This window comes from Hemitrygon akajei, chromosome 4 (assembly GCF_048418815.1).
Source record: "Hemitrygon akajei chromosome 4, sHemAka1.3, whole genome shotgun sequence".
NCBI lineage: Eukaryota > Metazoa > Chordata > Chondrichthyes > Myliobatiformes > Dasyatidae > Hemitrygon > Hemitrygon akajei.
Window position 1 is genome coordinate 89,799,437 of NC_133127.1, and position 17,895 is coordinate 89,817,331.

General features: G+C 40.0%; 1 protein-coding gene across 1 annotated transcript in view; it reads right to left on the bottom strand.

Annotated features, from left to right (window-relative positions):
• Positions 1 to 265: 265 nt before the first annotated feature.
• The window catches only part of gucy1b1 (guanylate cyclase 1 soluble subunit beta 1), a 38,180-nt gene continuing 20,550 nt past the window's right edge, over positions 266 to 17,895 (bottom strand). Inside the window, exons 5-13 of the mRNA XM_073043038.1 lie at positions 16,133 to 16,330; positions 14,817 to 15,047; positions 12,847 to 12,963; positions 12,619 to 12,752; positions 10,203 to 10,400; positions 5,590 to 5,827; positions 3,399 to 3,539; positions 764 to 918; positions 266 to 602 (exon numbers count right to left, since the gene is read on the bottom strand). Of these exons, the coding sequence (XP_072899139.1) occupies positions 479 to 602; positions 764 to 918; positions 3,399 to 3,539; positions 5,590 to 5,827; positions 10,203 to 10,400; positions 12,619 to 12,752; positions 12,847 to 12,963; positions 14,817 to 15,047; positions 16,133 to 16,330 (1,536 nt within the window). The 3' untranslated portion in view covers positions 266 to 478. The remainder of the gene's footprint in view (positions 603 to 763; positions 919 to 3,398; positions 3,540 to 5,589; positions 5,828 to 10,202; positions 10,401 to 12,618; positions 12,753 to 12,846; positions 12,964 to 14,816; positions 15,048 to 16,132; positions 16,331 to 17,895) is intronic.

The window sequence follows — 17,895 nt, forward strand, 5'->3', positions numbered from 1 at the left end:
TCCCCCACAAACATTTCCAATGGCCATGCACAGGACTTCCCAATTGGATGGTTTCATGTGCAATCGGTACACATCTTCGGGTCCCACAGAAAGTTAGCAACTTCCAACAGGGCTAGCACAGCAGAACCACATCCCCACCTTGTAAACCGTACAATCTGGCAGCATGTTGAATCAGCGTTTCACAGAACCTTGTTCTTTTAAATAAATACTGTAAGATTTGGCACATTCCACAAATCCTTGCTTTCCAAAGTAAACCTGAAGGTGCTTGCTAGTATTTGTTTATTTAATGAAGAAAGACTAGAAACCATCGTGCTATTAAACAGCTTTCATACTACTTGTCAGAGTTCTTATAAAATGCCCTTTAAATTCATAAATGGTTCGTTTTACTGCTGTGACAGTTAATGTTTGAGTATATATCAAATTAATGATGTTTCCATGGTTTATGTCCAAAATTATATATTCTTTGATGAATCATATTTCAGTCTCTGATTTTTCGGGACAGGAACCAAACTTTCATTGGTTCTTTCTTACCCTTCATGCTAACCAGATCTCTATACTCCAGTTGAAACTGTTCATCTGAGTTCTCGGCACTCATAAGGCATCTAGTTATAAAAGAAGATGGAAGTTAGGACTATTTGTCTAATTTTAAATGCAGGTTAATACACTGTCAATGGAGAGACATGCGGAAGGTATAAACATGATTTGTTCCCCATGCTCAGCCAATGTAATCATACCATTCCAAAATAATTCAACTACCACTCACCTGTATGTATACTCTGAGACATTGATTCTCCCTTTTTCTCCAGTGGTTTCTGTCCTGCTTGTTAAATTAACAGTATTTCCAAACAAGCAATAGCGAGGCATCCTCTGGCCTATTACACCAGTGACAACTTCCCCAGTGTGAATGCCAATAGTGATCTGAAGTGAAAGCAAATATAGTTTTGTATTATACTTAGAGTTTTACAGAGTGCAACACCAGGATTCACACCACCAAGTTCAAGAACAGTTACTACCTCTCAAACATCAGGCTCTTGAATAAAAAGGGCTAACTACACTCATTTGGCCCATCACTGAGATGTTCCTGTAACCAATGATCTCACTTTTTGGTCCCATATCTCATCATCTCATGTTCTTGTTATTTATTGCAACTTGCCTATTGCCTGAATAGGTCAACGGCAGACGCAATCTCAATGGCTCTCCACATGGCTTTAGACCACCTGGACAACACAAACACCTACGTCAGGATGCTGTTCATCGACTATAGCTCAGCATTTAATACCATCATTCCCACAATCCTGATCAAGAAGTTGCAGAACCCGGGCCTCTGTACCTCCCTCTGTAATTGGATCCTCAACTTCCTAACCGGAAGATTACAGTCTGTGCAGATTGGTGATAACATATCCTCCTCGCTGACGATCAATACTGGCACACCTCAGGGGTGTGTACTTAGCCCACTGCTCTACTCTCTATATACACTTGACTGTGTGGCTAGGCTGTGATAATAAACCTGATTCTGATTATTGCTATTTATTTATACTTGCATTTTTTGCACAGTTTTGTCTTCTGCACTCTGATTGAACTTTCATTGATCCAGTTATAGTTACAGATCTATAGATTTGCTGAGTATATCCACAGGAAAATGAATCTCAAAATTGTATATGATGCCATATATGTACTTTGATAATAAAATTTACTTTTTACTTTGTACCAACAGTGTCTGAGTTGCGGCCAGTAGGAATGCAAGTAGGAAACGTCTGGTTGACCACAACTAGAGAAATATACCCATTTCTAGTAACCACACTCTTAAAAAATGTGAAGATGGAGATGAAGACGGTGTCTCAGAAAGGCAGCGTCCATTATTAAGGACCTCCAGCGCCCAGGGCATGCCATTTTCTTACTGTTACCATCAGATAGGAGGTACAGAAGGCACACACTCAACGATTCAGGAACAGCTTCTTCCCCTCTGTCATCCAATTCCTAAAAGGACATTGAATCTTTGGACACTATCTCACCTTTTTTTAAATATACAATACTTCTGTTTTTGCACTTTTCTTTAATCTATTCAATATACTACATAATTGATTTACTTGTTTATTTATTATGTTTAATTTTATTTATTATTATTTTCTCTCTCTCTCTCTCTGCTAGATTATGTACTGCATGGAACTGCTGCTGCTAAGTTAACAAATTTCACGTCACATGCCGGTGATAATAAACCTGATTCTGATTCTGAGTTGAGAGGATATGACGAAGGGTTGTTAGGATCGTTCCAGGTTGTAAAAGCTGCATTTGTCGTCCCTGGAGCAAAGGGTGCTCATTTGAAAATGCTGTACAAGGTTACATCAGGTTTAATAAGGTCAATAAAGAAACGTTGTTCCCTTTAGCTGATTGTATTAGGATGCATGGGACACAGAGTTAAAGGTAGAATGAGACAAATAGGAGATTTATGTAGAAGTTCTATTTTTTTTATATAATAGATGCCAATGAACTGGAACTCACTGCCTACAGAGTGTCAGATGCAGAGACAAGGATTTCAAGACTTAAACTGGAGGGGTCCCAAAGGGAAGTTTTAACAGGTAGGGCAGGGGTGCAGCAGGGAAATGGAACTTAACAAATGGCACTTCAGTGAATTGGCATGGTCTCAGTGAAAACTAATCTTCTCTGTGCACAGTTCCATGGTTTCTTTCTTCACAACTCTATAGGCTATATTTTAAATTAACCACCATCTTTAACTTCATTGATAGCCTATAATGTATATTCCATTTTCCATGGAATCTTCCTTTTGCAATGGAAATGCTGACGTGCCCAATTGTCAAGATCCCCCTCTCAGCCTCACCAGTGTAGTCCAAAGGAAAGCTTATGAAGCAATATGCTTGGCACCAGCCTGGCAGCTGGAAAGATGTTCAATGACACCCAGCAGCATTAGAGGCTCCACTCCGGATCTGGGTTTACTCCCATAGCCTTCGTCTCTCCCGCGGCTACTCTCAAGGCAGTGGGGCTACTTACCCACAGCTAGGGATCTGGTTCTCGAGCACCAGCACGTGTCCACACACTGGTGGGCCTGCATGTTATGTGTGCAGGGGCCAGACCTCCTCCCTGCCCTCTGTAGTCCAGCCTGAGTCTGAAAGGAGTTCAGTTTCCATGAATCGCCAGCGAGGAGGCACCACATCAGCTTTGCTGTTGGAGAGGCTATGGACTGGCCGGGAGAGACTTACACACTCAGCTGTCCTTTTCGCAAGACTGCTAGCCAGCGGTGGAAACTAGAAGTGATAGTAACAAGCACTACCCACAACAACCATTTTGACATGGAGATTTATAAGGATTCTAAATATTCTAAATATACCATAGAGAAGGTGGGTGTAACTATCATATGCATCTCAGAGCTTTACGAGGCTAACCTGCACAGGCTCTCCATCAATCTTCACCTGTCCTGCAATTTCCATCATGTCTAATGCCAGGTGACATATAGAACGAGCATGATGGACGCATGGCTCCGGCAGGCCACTCACAGTCATGTACTTATCTCCCACCGTCTCCACCTGAAAAGATAAAGAGCAAGTAAAGGCTCATTAAAAGATTTTAAAAGGATAGTGAACAATCTAAAATTTGAAGATGGTGAACAATCTAAAATTTGAAGATGTAACTGATCTCATAATATTTCAACTGTTGTATTAATTCAAATCGGAGTCAGTCAACCTCATTATACTTCTTTTCAATGCCTTAGCGTCAAAGATCCTTTCAACAACAATGAGCCAGATTGTGCTGGACAGGATTCGCAGTCCACAGTCGCCGAACACACGGACTCCCCTGGGCTGACTCTCCTCACCCACAAAGTCTTTGGCAGGGTTTAAACAATGATTAGACTGTGGGTAACCCAAAAATAAAGAGCCAAAGGTGGGAAGAGAGGTTTGTTTCCTGTCAATGTTGCGTTTGCTAGTTTTTAAGTATCGCTGACACTCAGGGACTTCTAATAACTACTATTTTGATGAATTATTTCAAAAGTAAAACTGAAGAATATTAATATCAGAAAAGTTGAAGAAAAATACAGAAATAATTAAAAGCTATAGGAATATAATTAAAAATGGCTACCTCTCTGCATATTAATCTGCAGGTTTAGAATCCTTGTTGACATTGGAGATTTGATTGCCATGCCTGATACAACTTTGCACAGGGAATTTTAGTAAACTTGTTGCCCTCCATGGGTGACAGAGCTTAGCAAAACATCTGTTCTACATATTCAGAGATTTGTAACAATTTGAAAGCTGAATATTCAGGGTTGCCAACCATAGCCAGCAGAATCTGGACAATATAAAATACACCAGTGCCGTCTGATAAAATCTGACATGTAGTGTAGAAATAATAGGATAAGTGATCAAATATTTGTTCAGAAGCCAAATTGAGACCTTGCAATGAAACTGAGGAGAGGAGGAGGGTTAGGACAGGGGTTGATATTATCAAGTGTTCTTTATCATAAGTAGAAGGTGAGAGATGATGAATAGATGAGGATAGTTAAGGGGAGAGTGGAGGAAGTATTAAGACAAGAGGCTGGTGGGTGGTAGGTGGAAACGAATAAGGGAAAAAGATTGGGGGGGAAGGAGAAGGTGAAGATGGAGCAGAGGTTGGATGATGATAAAGTGGAACCACCTAAGGGAGGGATGACGGACAGTTGGAACCAGATGGGGAGGGGACAGGAAAAATAGAAACGACGATTCTGCACAAGTGGAAACAGGTGGGGTAAGGTAGCAGATCTAGATAACAGGTGGGAGGAGTGTTGCATTCCTAGAAGATGGTCTGTATCACTATCTTGTCTATAACTGCACTGAGAAACATGAATTGAAAATAAAAGGAATCTTGCCCTTACTTATTTACTTTTTTCACACAAATTCCACGAGAGTGAGCTTTATTTTGTATCTCAGATTTGTGGGTTACAGTAAGTATACTCATTACAGTTACTTGGGTTACAGTTGGTGGGGGTTGCCTGTAATCTGGAGAGACTGCAGAAGCAGATTTTCCTCCTTGTGGCACATTAGACTGAGGAGATATGTTCAAAATCAAGGAATTTTAATATAATTTGAAGGTAATGACAAGAGTGAAGATGACTTATTTTTCTGCAATGACTGAATAAAAACTGAATTGTTACTGCTGAAAATACGTTGGAAATAGATCCTCTCGTAACCTTCAAAAGGGAATTTGCAGGAGAAGGTTATAAGGAAAGCTTTCTTTCCAGGCAATCACCCAAGATCAGGGTGAGGGACGATGTGCGGAATACCTTCCATTGGTGATTTATCATCCTGAGTTTGTGGAATTAGGCAAAGAAAATCAGATTTAGATGACAACTTCTAAATGATTCTGTTAGCACCATTTTTACTGAGCACATCCCAGTCCACAGTGTGTGGGACATTTGTTTCCATTCGCTGCTGACGGACATACAAAATAGCAATAGTTACGCCTTGTATTCTACTTCTGAAATCTGGTTCCGATAATAGGGTAACACACACATCACTACATTTATTGCTACTAACCAGTATCAGATTTCTAGTCGATCGCACTTACTTCTAAACTGAGTCAGATGAAAATAGGATAACTCACCTTAAACACATAAGGGTTTATGCGTGAATCAGTGAGGATGTCAAATTTTGTATAAAGATCATTGAGGAGATTTACAATTTTCATAGCTCCCTCAGTTGAGGCATGTTTACTGCAGAAAGAATTGAATCCAACAATTCCACTGAAAAGGATAGTTACGTTGTCATAACGTTTAGCAGGAACAGGACGCTTGTGTCTCAGCTCATTAGCAACAGAATGGGGAAGAACTGAGTACAGTAATCTGAAAGGAGGTGAATGTATACATCAGATTTTCAAAATATTTAAATATTCCAACCTTAACTTTAAGCCATTGGTTTCCAAATAAAAACTATTTGGCTTTAACTTAATAATGCCTAATTCAGCAAAGCCACTGGATATAGGAAATTAATAATCAGTAACAATCATAAACACAAGAGATTCCGCAGGTAAGAATGTGATTGGATGGAGTTCTGAGCATGCGCAGAAATGAAGGAATAATCTAGAGAGCATGGCAGTGTAAAACGTGGTTGCTGTTTGCTGTTAAATAAAAGTTCTAGTTATATTCTTCCAGAATATGTTTCTTTATGAGTAACCCTTGGTACCTATAAAGAACACAACAATAAACACAAGAGATTCTGCAGTCGCTGGAAATCTTGATCAACACACAGAAAATGCTGGAGGAACTCAGCAAGTATCAGCCATAGAGGGACACAAACAAGAGAAAATCTGCAGAAGGTGGAAATCGAAGTAATACACACAATACTATAGAGGCATAGTAAATTTTGGCACATTAAATTGAAGATGAGCTGCATGCCAACAAGGTACCTGTTGGTCTCTGTAAAATTCTGCTGCAGAAGGCCAAAAAATAATTTGCTATAGCTCAGGCCTTTTTGAAATAATAGTCTCAAAGATATTGCCCGCATATTCTTTACTACTGTTCAATACATGACAGAAAACATATAGGTTACAATTCTTGTTTGTGTGGGGTGAAGATGGGTTTTAAGCCTCAGAGTCAGGCATCATTAAGGGAGAGGGAGTAAAAAAAGATCTTTGCTAACTGGGGAAAAGGACTCAAGGAGAGACTGAGCTGTGAACCATTGTGGGGTCCTGGCCCATCCTGAGACGCAGGCTCCTAACAGCATGCTTCAGGCAGGTCCTCTTTACCTCTTTGCAAGGACTTCACAACTTGCTTTGTGCCCCCTCCAACTAATAACCAACAATACACTATGAATGATGCAAAGGATTTCCTCAGAAACTGTTCAGAATAAAGACGCAAATGATTACTTATAGGCTTGCTTCAAAGAATTAGCATAATTGAACATTTATTTAAATACTGTATGTTTGTGTGTTGTTCATCTTTTGCCTGCATAGTTTCCTACATTTTACCTAACGGCTAGATGATGCCAAAAACTCATAACCCCATAAATATATATATAATCCTAAAACCTAAAAGATATGTATTAATTTTAGTTTTACTCTCTTTAATTTTACACAGCTTATCATACTGAGGAACCAGGAAGTGAGAGATTAAAAATAACATACGAGTAGTGACTTTCTTTCAATTTACTTTATTATCAGTTGATAGTGAGTAAACTATGGAATCATCACAAAATGAGGTCGACTGTGCTTAAGCCAAGTCTCTGAAAGAGTTAACAATTTATCTCATCTCTTTGTTCTTTCCCTGGGGCTTTGCTGTTATATTTTTCTTGTTAAATGAACTCACTGTTGAAAGTTACTATTTAATCTGAATGGATCACTCAACACAGGGAATGCAATTCAGATAACTTGCTAAGCAAAAATAAATCTTCTCACTTCCGCCCTTTCTACTTTGCCAATTATCTTCAAAGTTTCCTCGGCTTATAGAGTCAAAGAGCTCAGAAACAGGACCTTCTGTTCATGAGAACCGTACTGTTCCCTTTGCCCACATCTCTCTGTGCCTTGCCTTTTTAAGTGATTGTCCAAATAACTCTTAAAAGCAGTAGTTGTATCTGATCTACTCTCTTTAACTGTGTCTGTGAGGAGGTGTGTCAGAGTGAGATAGGTTGAATGGTGAAGACTGTGGAATTGATGAAAGACAAGTCAGGTACACAAGCACCACTTCTTAATGAAGGACCTGAGTTGCAAAGGGTGAGCAGCTTCACGTTCCTAGCTGTCAACAACATGGAGGATCTATTCTGGGTTGAGCACATGCACGCAATCGTGAAAGTGACACACCAGTGTCACTACTTCTTTAGAAGTTTCAAGAGATTTGGCATGTCATTGAAGACTGACAAACCTCTACAGATGTACAGTAGAAAGCATTTGAGCCTAGAATGGAAACCTGAATACACAAGAGGCTACAGACTGTGGTGGACTAAGCCGGTTCAACATTGGGTGCAGCTCTTGCCACCATCGAGCACATCTAAAAGAGGCGATGTCTCAGGAAGGGGACAACCATCAGGAAGGGCCCCCACCATCCAGGCCATGTCCTCTTCTCATTCCTGCATCAGGGAAGAGGTACAGAAGCTTGAAGACCCGCACCTCAGGGTTCAACAACCATCTATTTCCCCACTATCTTTTGACTCTTGAAGGACTCTAACACTAACTCCGACAGTATCTTTGTGCTTATTTTGTTTATCTTGTCATATACACTATATATAACTTAAGTTAAATTAAACTTACGTTTCACTTATGTTTGTCACATTTGAAACATACTGTACTGCTGCTGCAAGAAGTTAATTTTCATGGCATTTAAACTTGTGGGGATGGGTGAGTCATGGGCTGGATGTCCTGCTCATTTAAGGAAGAGGAAGTGACTCCCATAGCCTCCCTTTTCTAGGTGTAGTGATCGCCACAGGACCACTGTTTGGATTTCCATGCAGGAGATCACTCACCTATGACCTCTCTTACACTACTGTCCCCATAGCAACACCTTCACATGGTGTCCCTGTTCTTACTGAGTTTGCTACATCACAGCACGACTGAGTGTCCAGCGGTATGACTGGGCGGGCAAACTGGGATCATCGGCTTTGGCTGGCAGCCAGCCTGGGAGAAGGACAACTCCGATTCCAAACCCGGGTAGATGGGACTCATTAGCCTTGCCAGGCCAGGAGAAGGAAAACTCCGACATTCAACCTACAGCCTTGTGGTCACCACAGTCATCACAGCTAGCTGTGCTGTTGCAGAACGCCCCCAGCCTACAGCGCGGAATCGGTCCACGCGCATCGAGCTTCACTATAAACCTATGCAGCACAGGTGGGAAGAAAAGTCCTACAGAGATGGAGTTCTCTCTGGATCTTCGCAAGCAAAGAATCAGCCATCACATGTGCGCTCATGATAATAAATTTAAACTGATTCCACCACCGCCTCTGGCAGAATGTTCCAGATATTAACCACTTTCACAGTAAAAGACATACCTCCAAGATCCCCTGTATAAGCTCTTGCTCTCATCTTAAACCTGTGCTCTCTTGCTTTTGATAACCTTAACTTGGAAAAAAAAGTTTTTGACCATCTCTCATAACCTTATATACTTCTGTCAGGTCACTTCTCAACTTCCATCTTTTCAGAAGAAACAAGCTTACACCATCCAGTCTCCCTCTCCCCCCAGCCCCATATAAAGTCCTCCAATACAGACAATATCCTGATAAATCTGCTCTGCACCCTCTCCAGTGTATTCATATTCTTCCCAGAGTGGCATACAATAGCCCAAGTGCAGCCTAACCAGTGTTTTGTGATGTTGCAATTTATCAAAGCTTATATTCTATGCCCTGATTCATGAAGGCAAGCATTTCACATACCTTCTTCACCACCCTATCCTCCTGCGCTGCCATTTTCAAGGAACTATGGGCCTGCACCTCTGTCTTCCTGTTCATCCACATTCCCCGGTGCCTTAACACTTACCACATATGGTCTACTTCAATCTGCCTTCCAGAAATGAAACACTTCACACTGCCAGAATTAAATTCCTACTGCCAATGTCCCACCCGACTTCCTGACTGACCTATACCCCGATACAACCTTAGAAAACCTTTCTCACTATCCATAACACGTTATCTGCATACGTACTAATCCTAACCCCTACACCTATATGCAAATTATTTAAATATATCACAAACAGCAAGGGTCCCAGCATAGATCCATGCAGTACACCACTAATCACAGACCTCCCTTCCAACCTATCTTTTGCCTCCTATCACTAAGCTAGTTTTGGATCTAATTAGCCAGCTCTAATTGGATCCTGTGCTTTAGCCTTCTAGATCAGCCGACAATACTGGACATTGTCAAATTCTTTACTGGCATCAATTTGGATACTATTAGCTATCCTACCATCAAATTGCTGAACAATGGTACCCAAACTACTGTCATGCCTTGTTCTCATCAGGAAGGAGATACAGGAGCCTGAAGACACTGTACTGCTGCCACAAAGACAACAAATTTCACAAGGTATGGCAGTGATATAAAACCTGATTCTGATTGTTAAAACATTTAACAGTTTTACATAACTTTACAGTATTTCCTTTCCATCTCTAGTACTACAATGATCCTAGCTTTTCCAGTCTTTCCTGACAACTTAATATACCCTCTAATCTCAGCTTTCTGGCTTAAGAAAAGTTGGCAAAAAAAGCATACACTCCATTTCCCAGCCTGATGCGGCTTACCTGTCCGTCTTTTTCTTTTCATCTTCCAATTCTCGCAGCGTATGCTGCAGGCGATCAGTCAAGATTTCAAGTTCCTGTGTAAGTTTGTACTCTTCTCTAAACTGCTCACCCAACAAAACAAGGTCACGTGTAGCATCATGTATCGGGATATCACTGAGGTAGAGGCCCCTCCTTGTCAGGTCATCCAGATTCATTACACTAAATTAAAGATGATTTTTTAATATACTTTACTGATGGATTATAGAGAGAAATAAGTTTATCTGCATTGAGGCTTCCATATAAACTCGCCATCGCATGCATGCTTATTACGTTCCTTTGAATACCTAAGTAAAATATCTGAAGGTCCATTATAATGAAAATTCACTGGAATATATCAGCTATCTTAAAAAAATTTAACAGCATTTCTCATTAAGAGTGCATCCAAAGCTATGCAAAACAAAGCAACAGCATGAATGAAACATAGGACAGAAAATAATCAAAATTCAACCTTGTCAAAATTCTTTGTGCTACCAAGTACAAAGAACTTGTGTGGCACGTGGCCAAGTGGATAAGGCATCAGTCTAGTGACCTGAAGGTCGCTAGTTTGAGCCTTAGCTGAGGCAGCGTGTTGTGTCCTTGAGCAAGACACTAAACCACACATTGTTCTGCGATGACACCGGTGCCAAGTTGTATGGTCCTAATGCCCTTCCCTTGGACAACATCGCTGGTGTGGAGAGGGGAGACTTGCAGCATGGGCGACTGCAGGTCTTCCATACAACTTTGTCCAGGCCTCAGTCATCATTGAAAATTGATGGACAGCCAAAGAAGCTACCAAGTGGGAAATGTCATTATAATTTACAAGAGGCAGTCATTCAGCTCAGAACAGGGCAAAAATTGACTTCTAAACTAATTCTGCCTTTGACCTTCTTGATCCATGCCCCTCTGGTCCTCATGGCCCTTCTAATGCTTTCTCCAATTAATTAATTAATTTAAATCCACATCTACTCACTATCTACCTCTTCGGGAAGGAAAGTAGGCCATTCCTGTTTACCTGTTCAGGCCCCTCATAATTCTATACAACTCCATTTATCTCTCCTTTTGTTCCAAAGAAAGCTACCCCAGCAAAGGCATTCTCCTGTTCAGGCAATGGCTATGCACAGTATATCTCCTTTGTTCCATCCCATTGGCTATGAATAGAATTGTGCACCAACGGTATGCAGACCCACTGTGGACTTTAAAAAAAGGAGACAGGAATAAAAATTCTTGAGGATATTGTACAATCTGACTGAAACACTGAATGGGATATTAGGCCACACAGGAGATTCCAACTTCAGGCTATGTGAAACCCACGGACCTTCCTTTTTGTCATGGAACAGGTAAAGAAACCCATTCCTGAATGTGCAGACTCAATAATGAGGCAATATCTGATACCAGAGAGAGAAGCTGTTCAAGCTTTAATGCCTGCAGGGAAAGCTTTGACCTATCATCCAGGCTCATCATTGCTCTGAATTCCATTCTTGGTAGGGGATTGAAGGCTGCAATGGCATTCCAATGGTATGTCCACCAGTAGGTTTTACAGCCAGCTGATGTCCTGCCCTGGCTCTGGAGATGCAACAATGGAGGACAAATCAGCTGTCAGAATTAACTGGTTCTAATTTTACAGAATGAGACACAGGGAGTTCTCTTCAATTGGTTAAGAAGCAACTGGAGAGATCTCTTCAGTGTTTCATATACTACACAGCACTTCTCCCACAACCATACACATAGTAGAATGAGTTTTTGAAGGACTCACATAAAGCATCTGACATGTGATTATTATAGAGTGCCTGGCTTAGGAAATTCTGGTCAATGGTGATCCTCAGGATCTTGATAATGGTAGAATGGGTAAAAATAATCTCTCTAAATGTGAAGCAGAAAAGGAGAAACTTCACTTGATCTACATGGCCATTGCAAAGCTTGACTGTAACTCGGTAGTAATCTCAGAGTTCAACGTTTTATTGCTGTTAGACACAGAGTGTCCCTCCATTTGTGCCTGAGGTTGTCTATGCCAACTAAGGATCATTGTTTTAGAAGAGATGTTGCTGCTAATGATGGAGAAGACATTTCTTCACTCAATGGTCCATGAACCATTTGAATACATAAGCCTAGAGGGCCTTGCATTCTTTGCCAGTGTAGATACTCCAGACTGAGAATGGTAGATTTTGGATACTGTGGGATCTGTAGTTAAACTGGGATCAAGGATTAACTACTTTTACATGATCTTAATGAACGTCAGATGAGAATAGGAAAGGATTGAGCCTCGTCCTGATCCTTATTCTTCTATTCTGTTCACATCTTTGAAAAGAAGAAGAGTCTACTTAAAAGTTAATAGGAATACACTTTGTTCTAGAAATTCTGTAAACTTAATGTACAGCTTCTTGACAATTGAAAAATATACCTGGGAGAACACAGGAAAAGTATATTATCAGCTTCAGGTAAATAGATCATCTGCCCCTTCAAACGCAAACAGCAGATCTCAGGACCCATCAGTTCATTGTAAGATTCTGCCTTTTCTACATTCAGCAAGTTGTCCTAAGGTAGTAAAATAGACATGTTTTTTTAAAATCATTTACTTCTTTAATGATTTTGATTAAGTTTGTAGTAGAAGAATTGAAGCTTGGGTTACCTTAGTTCTTAACACAAAAACTGTGTTAATATGCGAGAGGATTCCATGAAACGAGAAGTCAATATGTGGCCGAACCAAAGAGAAAACTGACAGGAGGTTGCAATTCCCAGGCTGCAGCTAAAGCAGAACGTGAGGAAAAATTACAAACTTTACTCTATTCATAGTTCCGTCATTCAAGATCACAAATTGAACTTCTCCATCATCTAAGACAAAAGAGAAGAAAACCAAATGCAGAGAAAAGCTGTGTTGCCCTGAAATACAGCAAGGACTTGGGAGGGCAGATTTGATGAAGTGGAGGTTTGAGCAATAGGAACACAAACCAATTTGGTACATTAGCGAAGACCTGAGCAAATTTCTACTCTACAGTTGAAAGCATCCTGAGTGCCTCGCATGGAGACTTCAATGGACAGGATAAATAAGAGCTGCCGAGGGTTAATGACCATTAGGAGCTCGCCTCCCCAGCATCAAGGACTTCTTCAAAAGGCAGTGCCTCAAGAAGGTGGCATCACTCATTGGGGACCCTCAATACCCAGGGCATTCTCTCTTCTCAATACCGCCATTAAGGTGGGGGTGCGGGAGGCAGAAGTTGTCGAGTCAACATTTTAGGAACAGCTCCTTCCCCTCTGCCATCGCTTTTTCTAAACAGTCCATGACCCATGATCACTTCCTCACCATTTTGCTCTCTTTTTACCACTAGTATATATTTCTTTCGGTAATTTATAATAATTCTTTATGCACTGCATTGTACTGCTGCCACAAGACAACATATTTCATGGCATATGACAGTGATGATAAACCCAATTCTGAACTGGAAAACTCGGTTATTCGAAACTGCTGAATTCAATATTAAGCCCTACAGAAGTTTTTTTTCACCACTAACATCATTCACTTCTTTCTATAACCATCTCCTCTGCTGAACCAGCTATAGTTAACAAGCCTTTAACACCATCTCACCTATCTTGGCCCCTCTGCAACCCAGTACATTTGTACATTTGTAGCAACTTTTCCTAGTTTTAATGAAAGAGCTGAGAACTGTGATTCTCTCGTCAAAGGTGCTGCCTAGCCTGCTGAATTTTTAACACTTTTATTTTTATTTCAGACTTCCAACATCTGTAGCTTATTACTTTTCCAAACTGATAAAACTCACTTAGATAGAACAGCACTTTGCTTGCATGCTCTATAGTCTCAATTATTTGCAAAACTTGCTCAATGCCATGTAGTATTTTCAGTCCTCAACAAAACAAAATTCAGCTAAAATTACAGAGTCGTAGGATCATACAGCACAGAAACAGGCTCCTTAGGACTGTCGTGTCCATGCCAACTATCAATTACTTATTTATATCAGATGTCCCTAACCTAGGGGCCATGGACACCTTGCACGATGATATTCTTCTGTGGCATAACAAAGGATAGAAAGCCCTGACCTATATTAATCCTCTTTACTGCATATGGGTGTTGGCGTGTGGCCAAATGGTTAAGGCGTTCGTCTAGGGATCTGAAGGTCACTGGTTCGAGCCTCATCTGCGGCAGCATGTTGTGTCCTTGAGCAAGGCACTTAACCACACATTGCTCTACAACGACACCGGTGCCAAGCTGTATGGGTCAACTGCTGGTCTTCCATAAAAAAAACCTTTCCAAGGCACAAATCCATGGTCTATCGAGACTAACAGTCTCTAATAATGTCTCTAACTAGTATGGTCTTCATACATTGGCCTTCACTACATTGGTGAACCTACTGCACTAGCTGCTGCACCACAATGCCATCCAATGGGAATAAGTGAGAGGTTAGACAGAGACAGAGAGACAAGTCAAAGAGTAATAGAGATAGAGATTTAGATATGTGTCTGAGAGAGAACCAGACCGGGGGGGGGGGGGGGGGGTTGGGGGGGGGGTGGAGAGGGGGAGAGAGAGAGAGAGAGAGAGAGACCATAACAGAGTTTATCATCTTATGATTCCTACTGGATAAATACCTGTGGAAGGACGCGATAAATTGCATTGCCAGACTGAGTTACTGTCAGTTTTCTGTCGAACATGATGTGAAAGGGAAATGCTTTGGAAAAGGTGAATGGACTGATCCTGGATTCCTGGGTACTGTTCTCCTCAAACTTATCAAGATCTTCTGAAAAAGCCACTTCTTCAGAATCCTTTTGCTCAATCAAAAATTGAATGTGATCACACTCTTCACTCTTCTGCTGGACCACCTAAAATGAAGAAGAGATTTGCCTTAGCGACCTCTTCAATCTCAGGCAAAGAAAAGTATCAAATAAAAGAAGCAATTTTCACTGTTTGTAATGATCATTCTAAAACCTGAAGCACATCATCTGTTGTTTTCTTCCTTTATCAAAACCAGCAATTTAAGCATATTTAATACGGCCCATAAGTGAGCTTTTATAAGAACAAAAACATATACCAAATGAGATCCTATGATTCTGTCTTCACTGAGAACACATTTCATAAATGAGAAGCTGATAGAAAAATTGGTTGGATACAAGGAGATGGATGGGATGAATTTATACGGATGTCTCAAAAAGAAAATCATACAGACAAGAAAGGATCATTCTAAAAGCTGAGGAAGCAAGGACTGAAGTAACAGAGGTTCTGGCTACAATACTTCAGTCCATGATGGATATGCAAGCAGGCCCAAAGAATGCAAGTGTTACAACTATTTTAGTTCTCTTCTATAAAATTTGCAGAATAAATCCAAGGAGGAGTCGACAGCTACTTGCGTATTCATGTGACAGAGCTATTCCATTAATCCTATTCCCACTCTGAACTGGAAACTGAGGAACATAATTCCAATATCATACAAATTACAAATATCAAAACTTAACTGCATATGTTCGAGTTAAGAAATTATATGGCTCGTAAAACACATTCAAATGGCAAGACTCCAGTCTCAAGCCATTTCTTCTTAGTCCAAATCACAGACAATCCATACATATTGTAATATCAATTACAATAAATGTAGAACTGGATTAGCAAATAATATCATTAAACAATGAAAGGATAAATGTTAAAATTTAAAATGGTTAAAGATAATGTTGCAATAAAGTGAAGGATTATATAATTCTTCAAGCATAAATTTGGTTTCAGCATGGAAGCAATTTATCAGTGAGCTTTAGTGCTAAGTAGTTAGTAGAATATTGTATTCATTTCCAGCATGTTCATGTGACAGAGAGTACTATGATTGGCAATACTCTGGTACATTAATTGATACTGACATATTGCACCCCAGTCTCCAGTTTTCTAACCTCCATTATTAAAACTGCAGATTTTATGATCTTACCTTCATGTCTATTTCAGTGCCATGAAGCTGCTGCGAAACTGTTTTAATTATTCCAATTACAATATCCTGCAAACCTTCCCTTTCTGAATAATAATGTAAAAGGAGACCTTTCCCTTTATCAGCATCTGTGCATCGGAAAGATGGCGCACGCATCCCTGGGTAAATGGTAGCCAGATGATCATGTAAAGCATCAAGGTTCTAAGAAGAAAAGATTAACAATTCCCTTCGTATTTATCAAAGTATTTTAAAGCATAATCATTATTTAAGCAACAAAACAGAAAATGTTAAACTTAATGCAAAGATTCTAGCTTCCACAACACATTTGCTACACCATATTCTAACCTTATCATAGCAAATAGGAAAAAAAGGCAAAATTTGAAGGAAAAAAAGCTGGTCCCTCCAACTGTGAGAAAGTTCAAAATTCATTGTCAAATGTGGATGGATATGAAAATTCCTCAAAACTGATCAAAGCTGTCACTCAAATTACACTGAAATTATGCATTCCTGAAAAATCAGTGGTGTGTGCCAGTAAATCTGCTAATGATGCATTATGATCTGTGGCTCCTTTGAATTTCAATAGAGAGAAACAACTGCAAGTATGAAGGGTAACTGGAGAAACCTTCAGTACAGTCTGTCCTCAGGTCACGAATTGATGCCTGTCTTATGGGCACCCCCACACACAACTGAGTTCCCATAACGTTATTAAATTCAAAAGTCCTTCAAATAGCAGAACCATTCTCCTCTCTACATTTAGTAAGTATTCTTACATGCCATTCATTACAATACTGTTGAATGACTGTACGTTTTTCAACTAATGGGCAAAAATTAAATAATGGACATCAGTACTAACAGAACCCCAGAGAGTACTTTTTATAGTTAATTAATTTAAATGACTGAAATTATTTTTAAGCGTTCGAAAGCGTTTGTGCTTCTGATTGTCCTTATTTTAACTGAGCTTAATTTTTTTAATACTTTTGAATATGAATGCCTGATACATTCAAGCTGTCATATGTACATGTGCATAGAACCGTAAACTCGACAAAGCTTGAGTTCAGGTGACCTGACGTGCAACTTGATGTTGAATCCTTCTCACTCAGGCATGAGTGTGTTCCAACTAAGCTTCAGTGCTCCCTGTACAATCCAAGCCTTGGAAGCTGCTTAAATTAAGGGAAAGTTCAAATAAAACAGAATGTCAGAGGAGCATAGAAAGCCTATGTGTGAAATAACGTGTTAATTCCGAAGTAAAATAATACTTCCAAAGTGTAGATTATCAGCCAGAAATATTTTATAAAATTGCTGTCTTTGAAATTGGACCCATTTGCACATATTTGGTAAAAGTTATTTTTCCTAGGTGAGAACAGACTTATCATTTTCAGGTCAAATGGCATCTATCGGGAAACTTGTGTAGATAAGTGCATGAGTGGTTCTCCACGATGCAGATGATATTTCCCCACTGGGGATGAACCATTTTCCTATCTGCTGGGTATCCAATGATGTCACAGTTGACACATTGCACACTTAGTCCAGAAAAAGTTATATTGGGAGAAATCTATAATCTTTAGTACTCATTTATGAAAACCTTGAATACTGTATTGAGCAGTGAGCAGGGAATATCTACAATCTTTACTGTTTAGTCATGGAAATCTAGGAAAATACTGTGCAGGGTAATAAGACGGCAGTTTTAATCCAGTCATAGCTGATTAATATCCATTTTAATAGAAAGGCTTTATTTTAGTAGGCAGCTGTCAATCCCAGGGGATCAT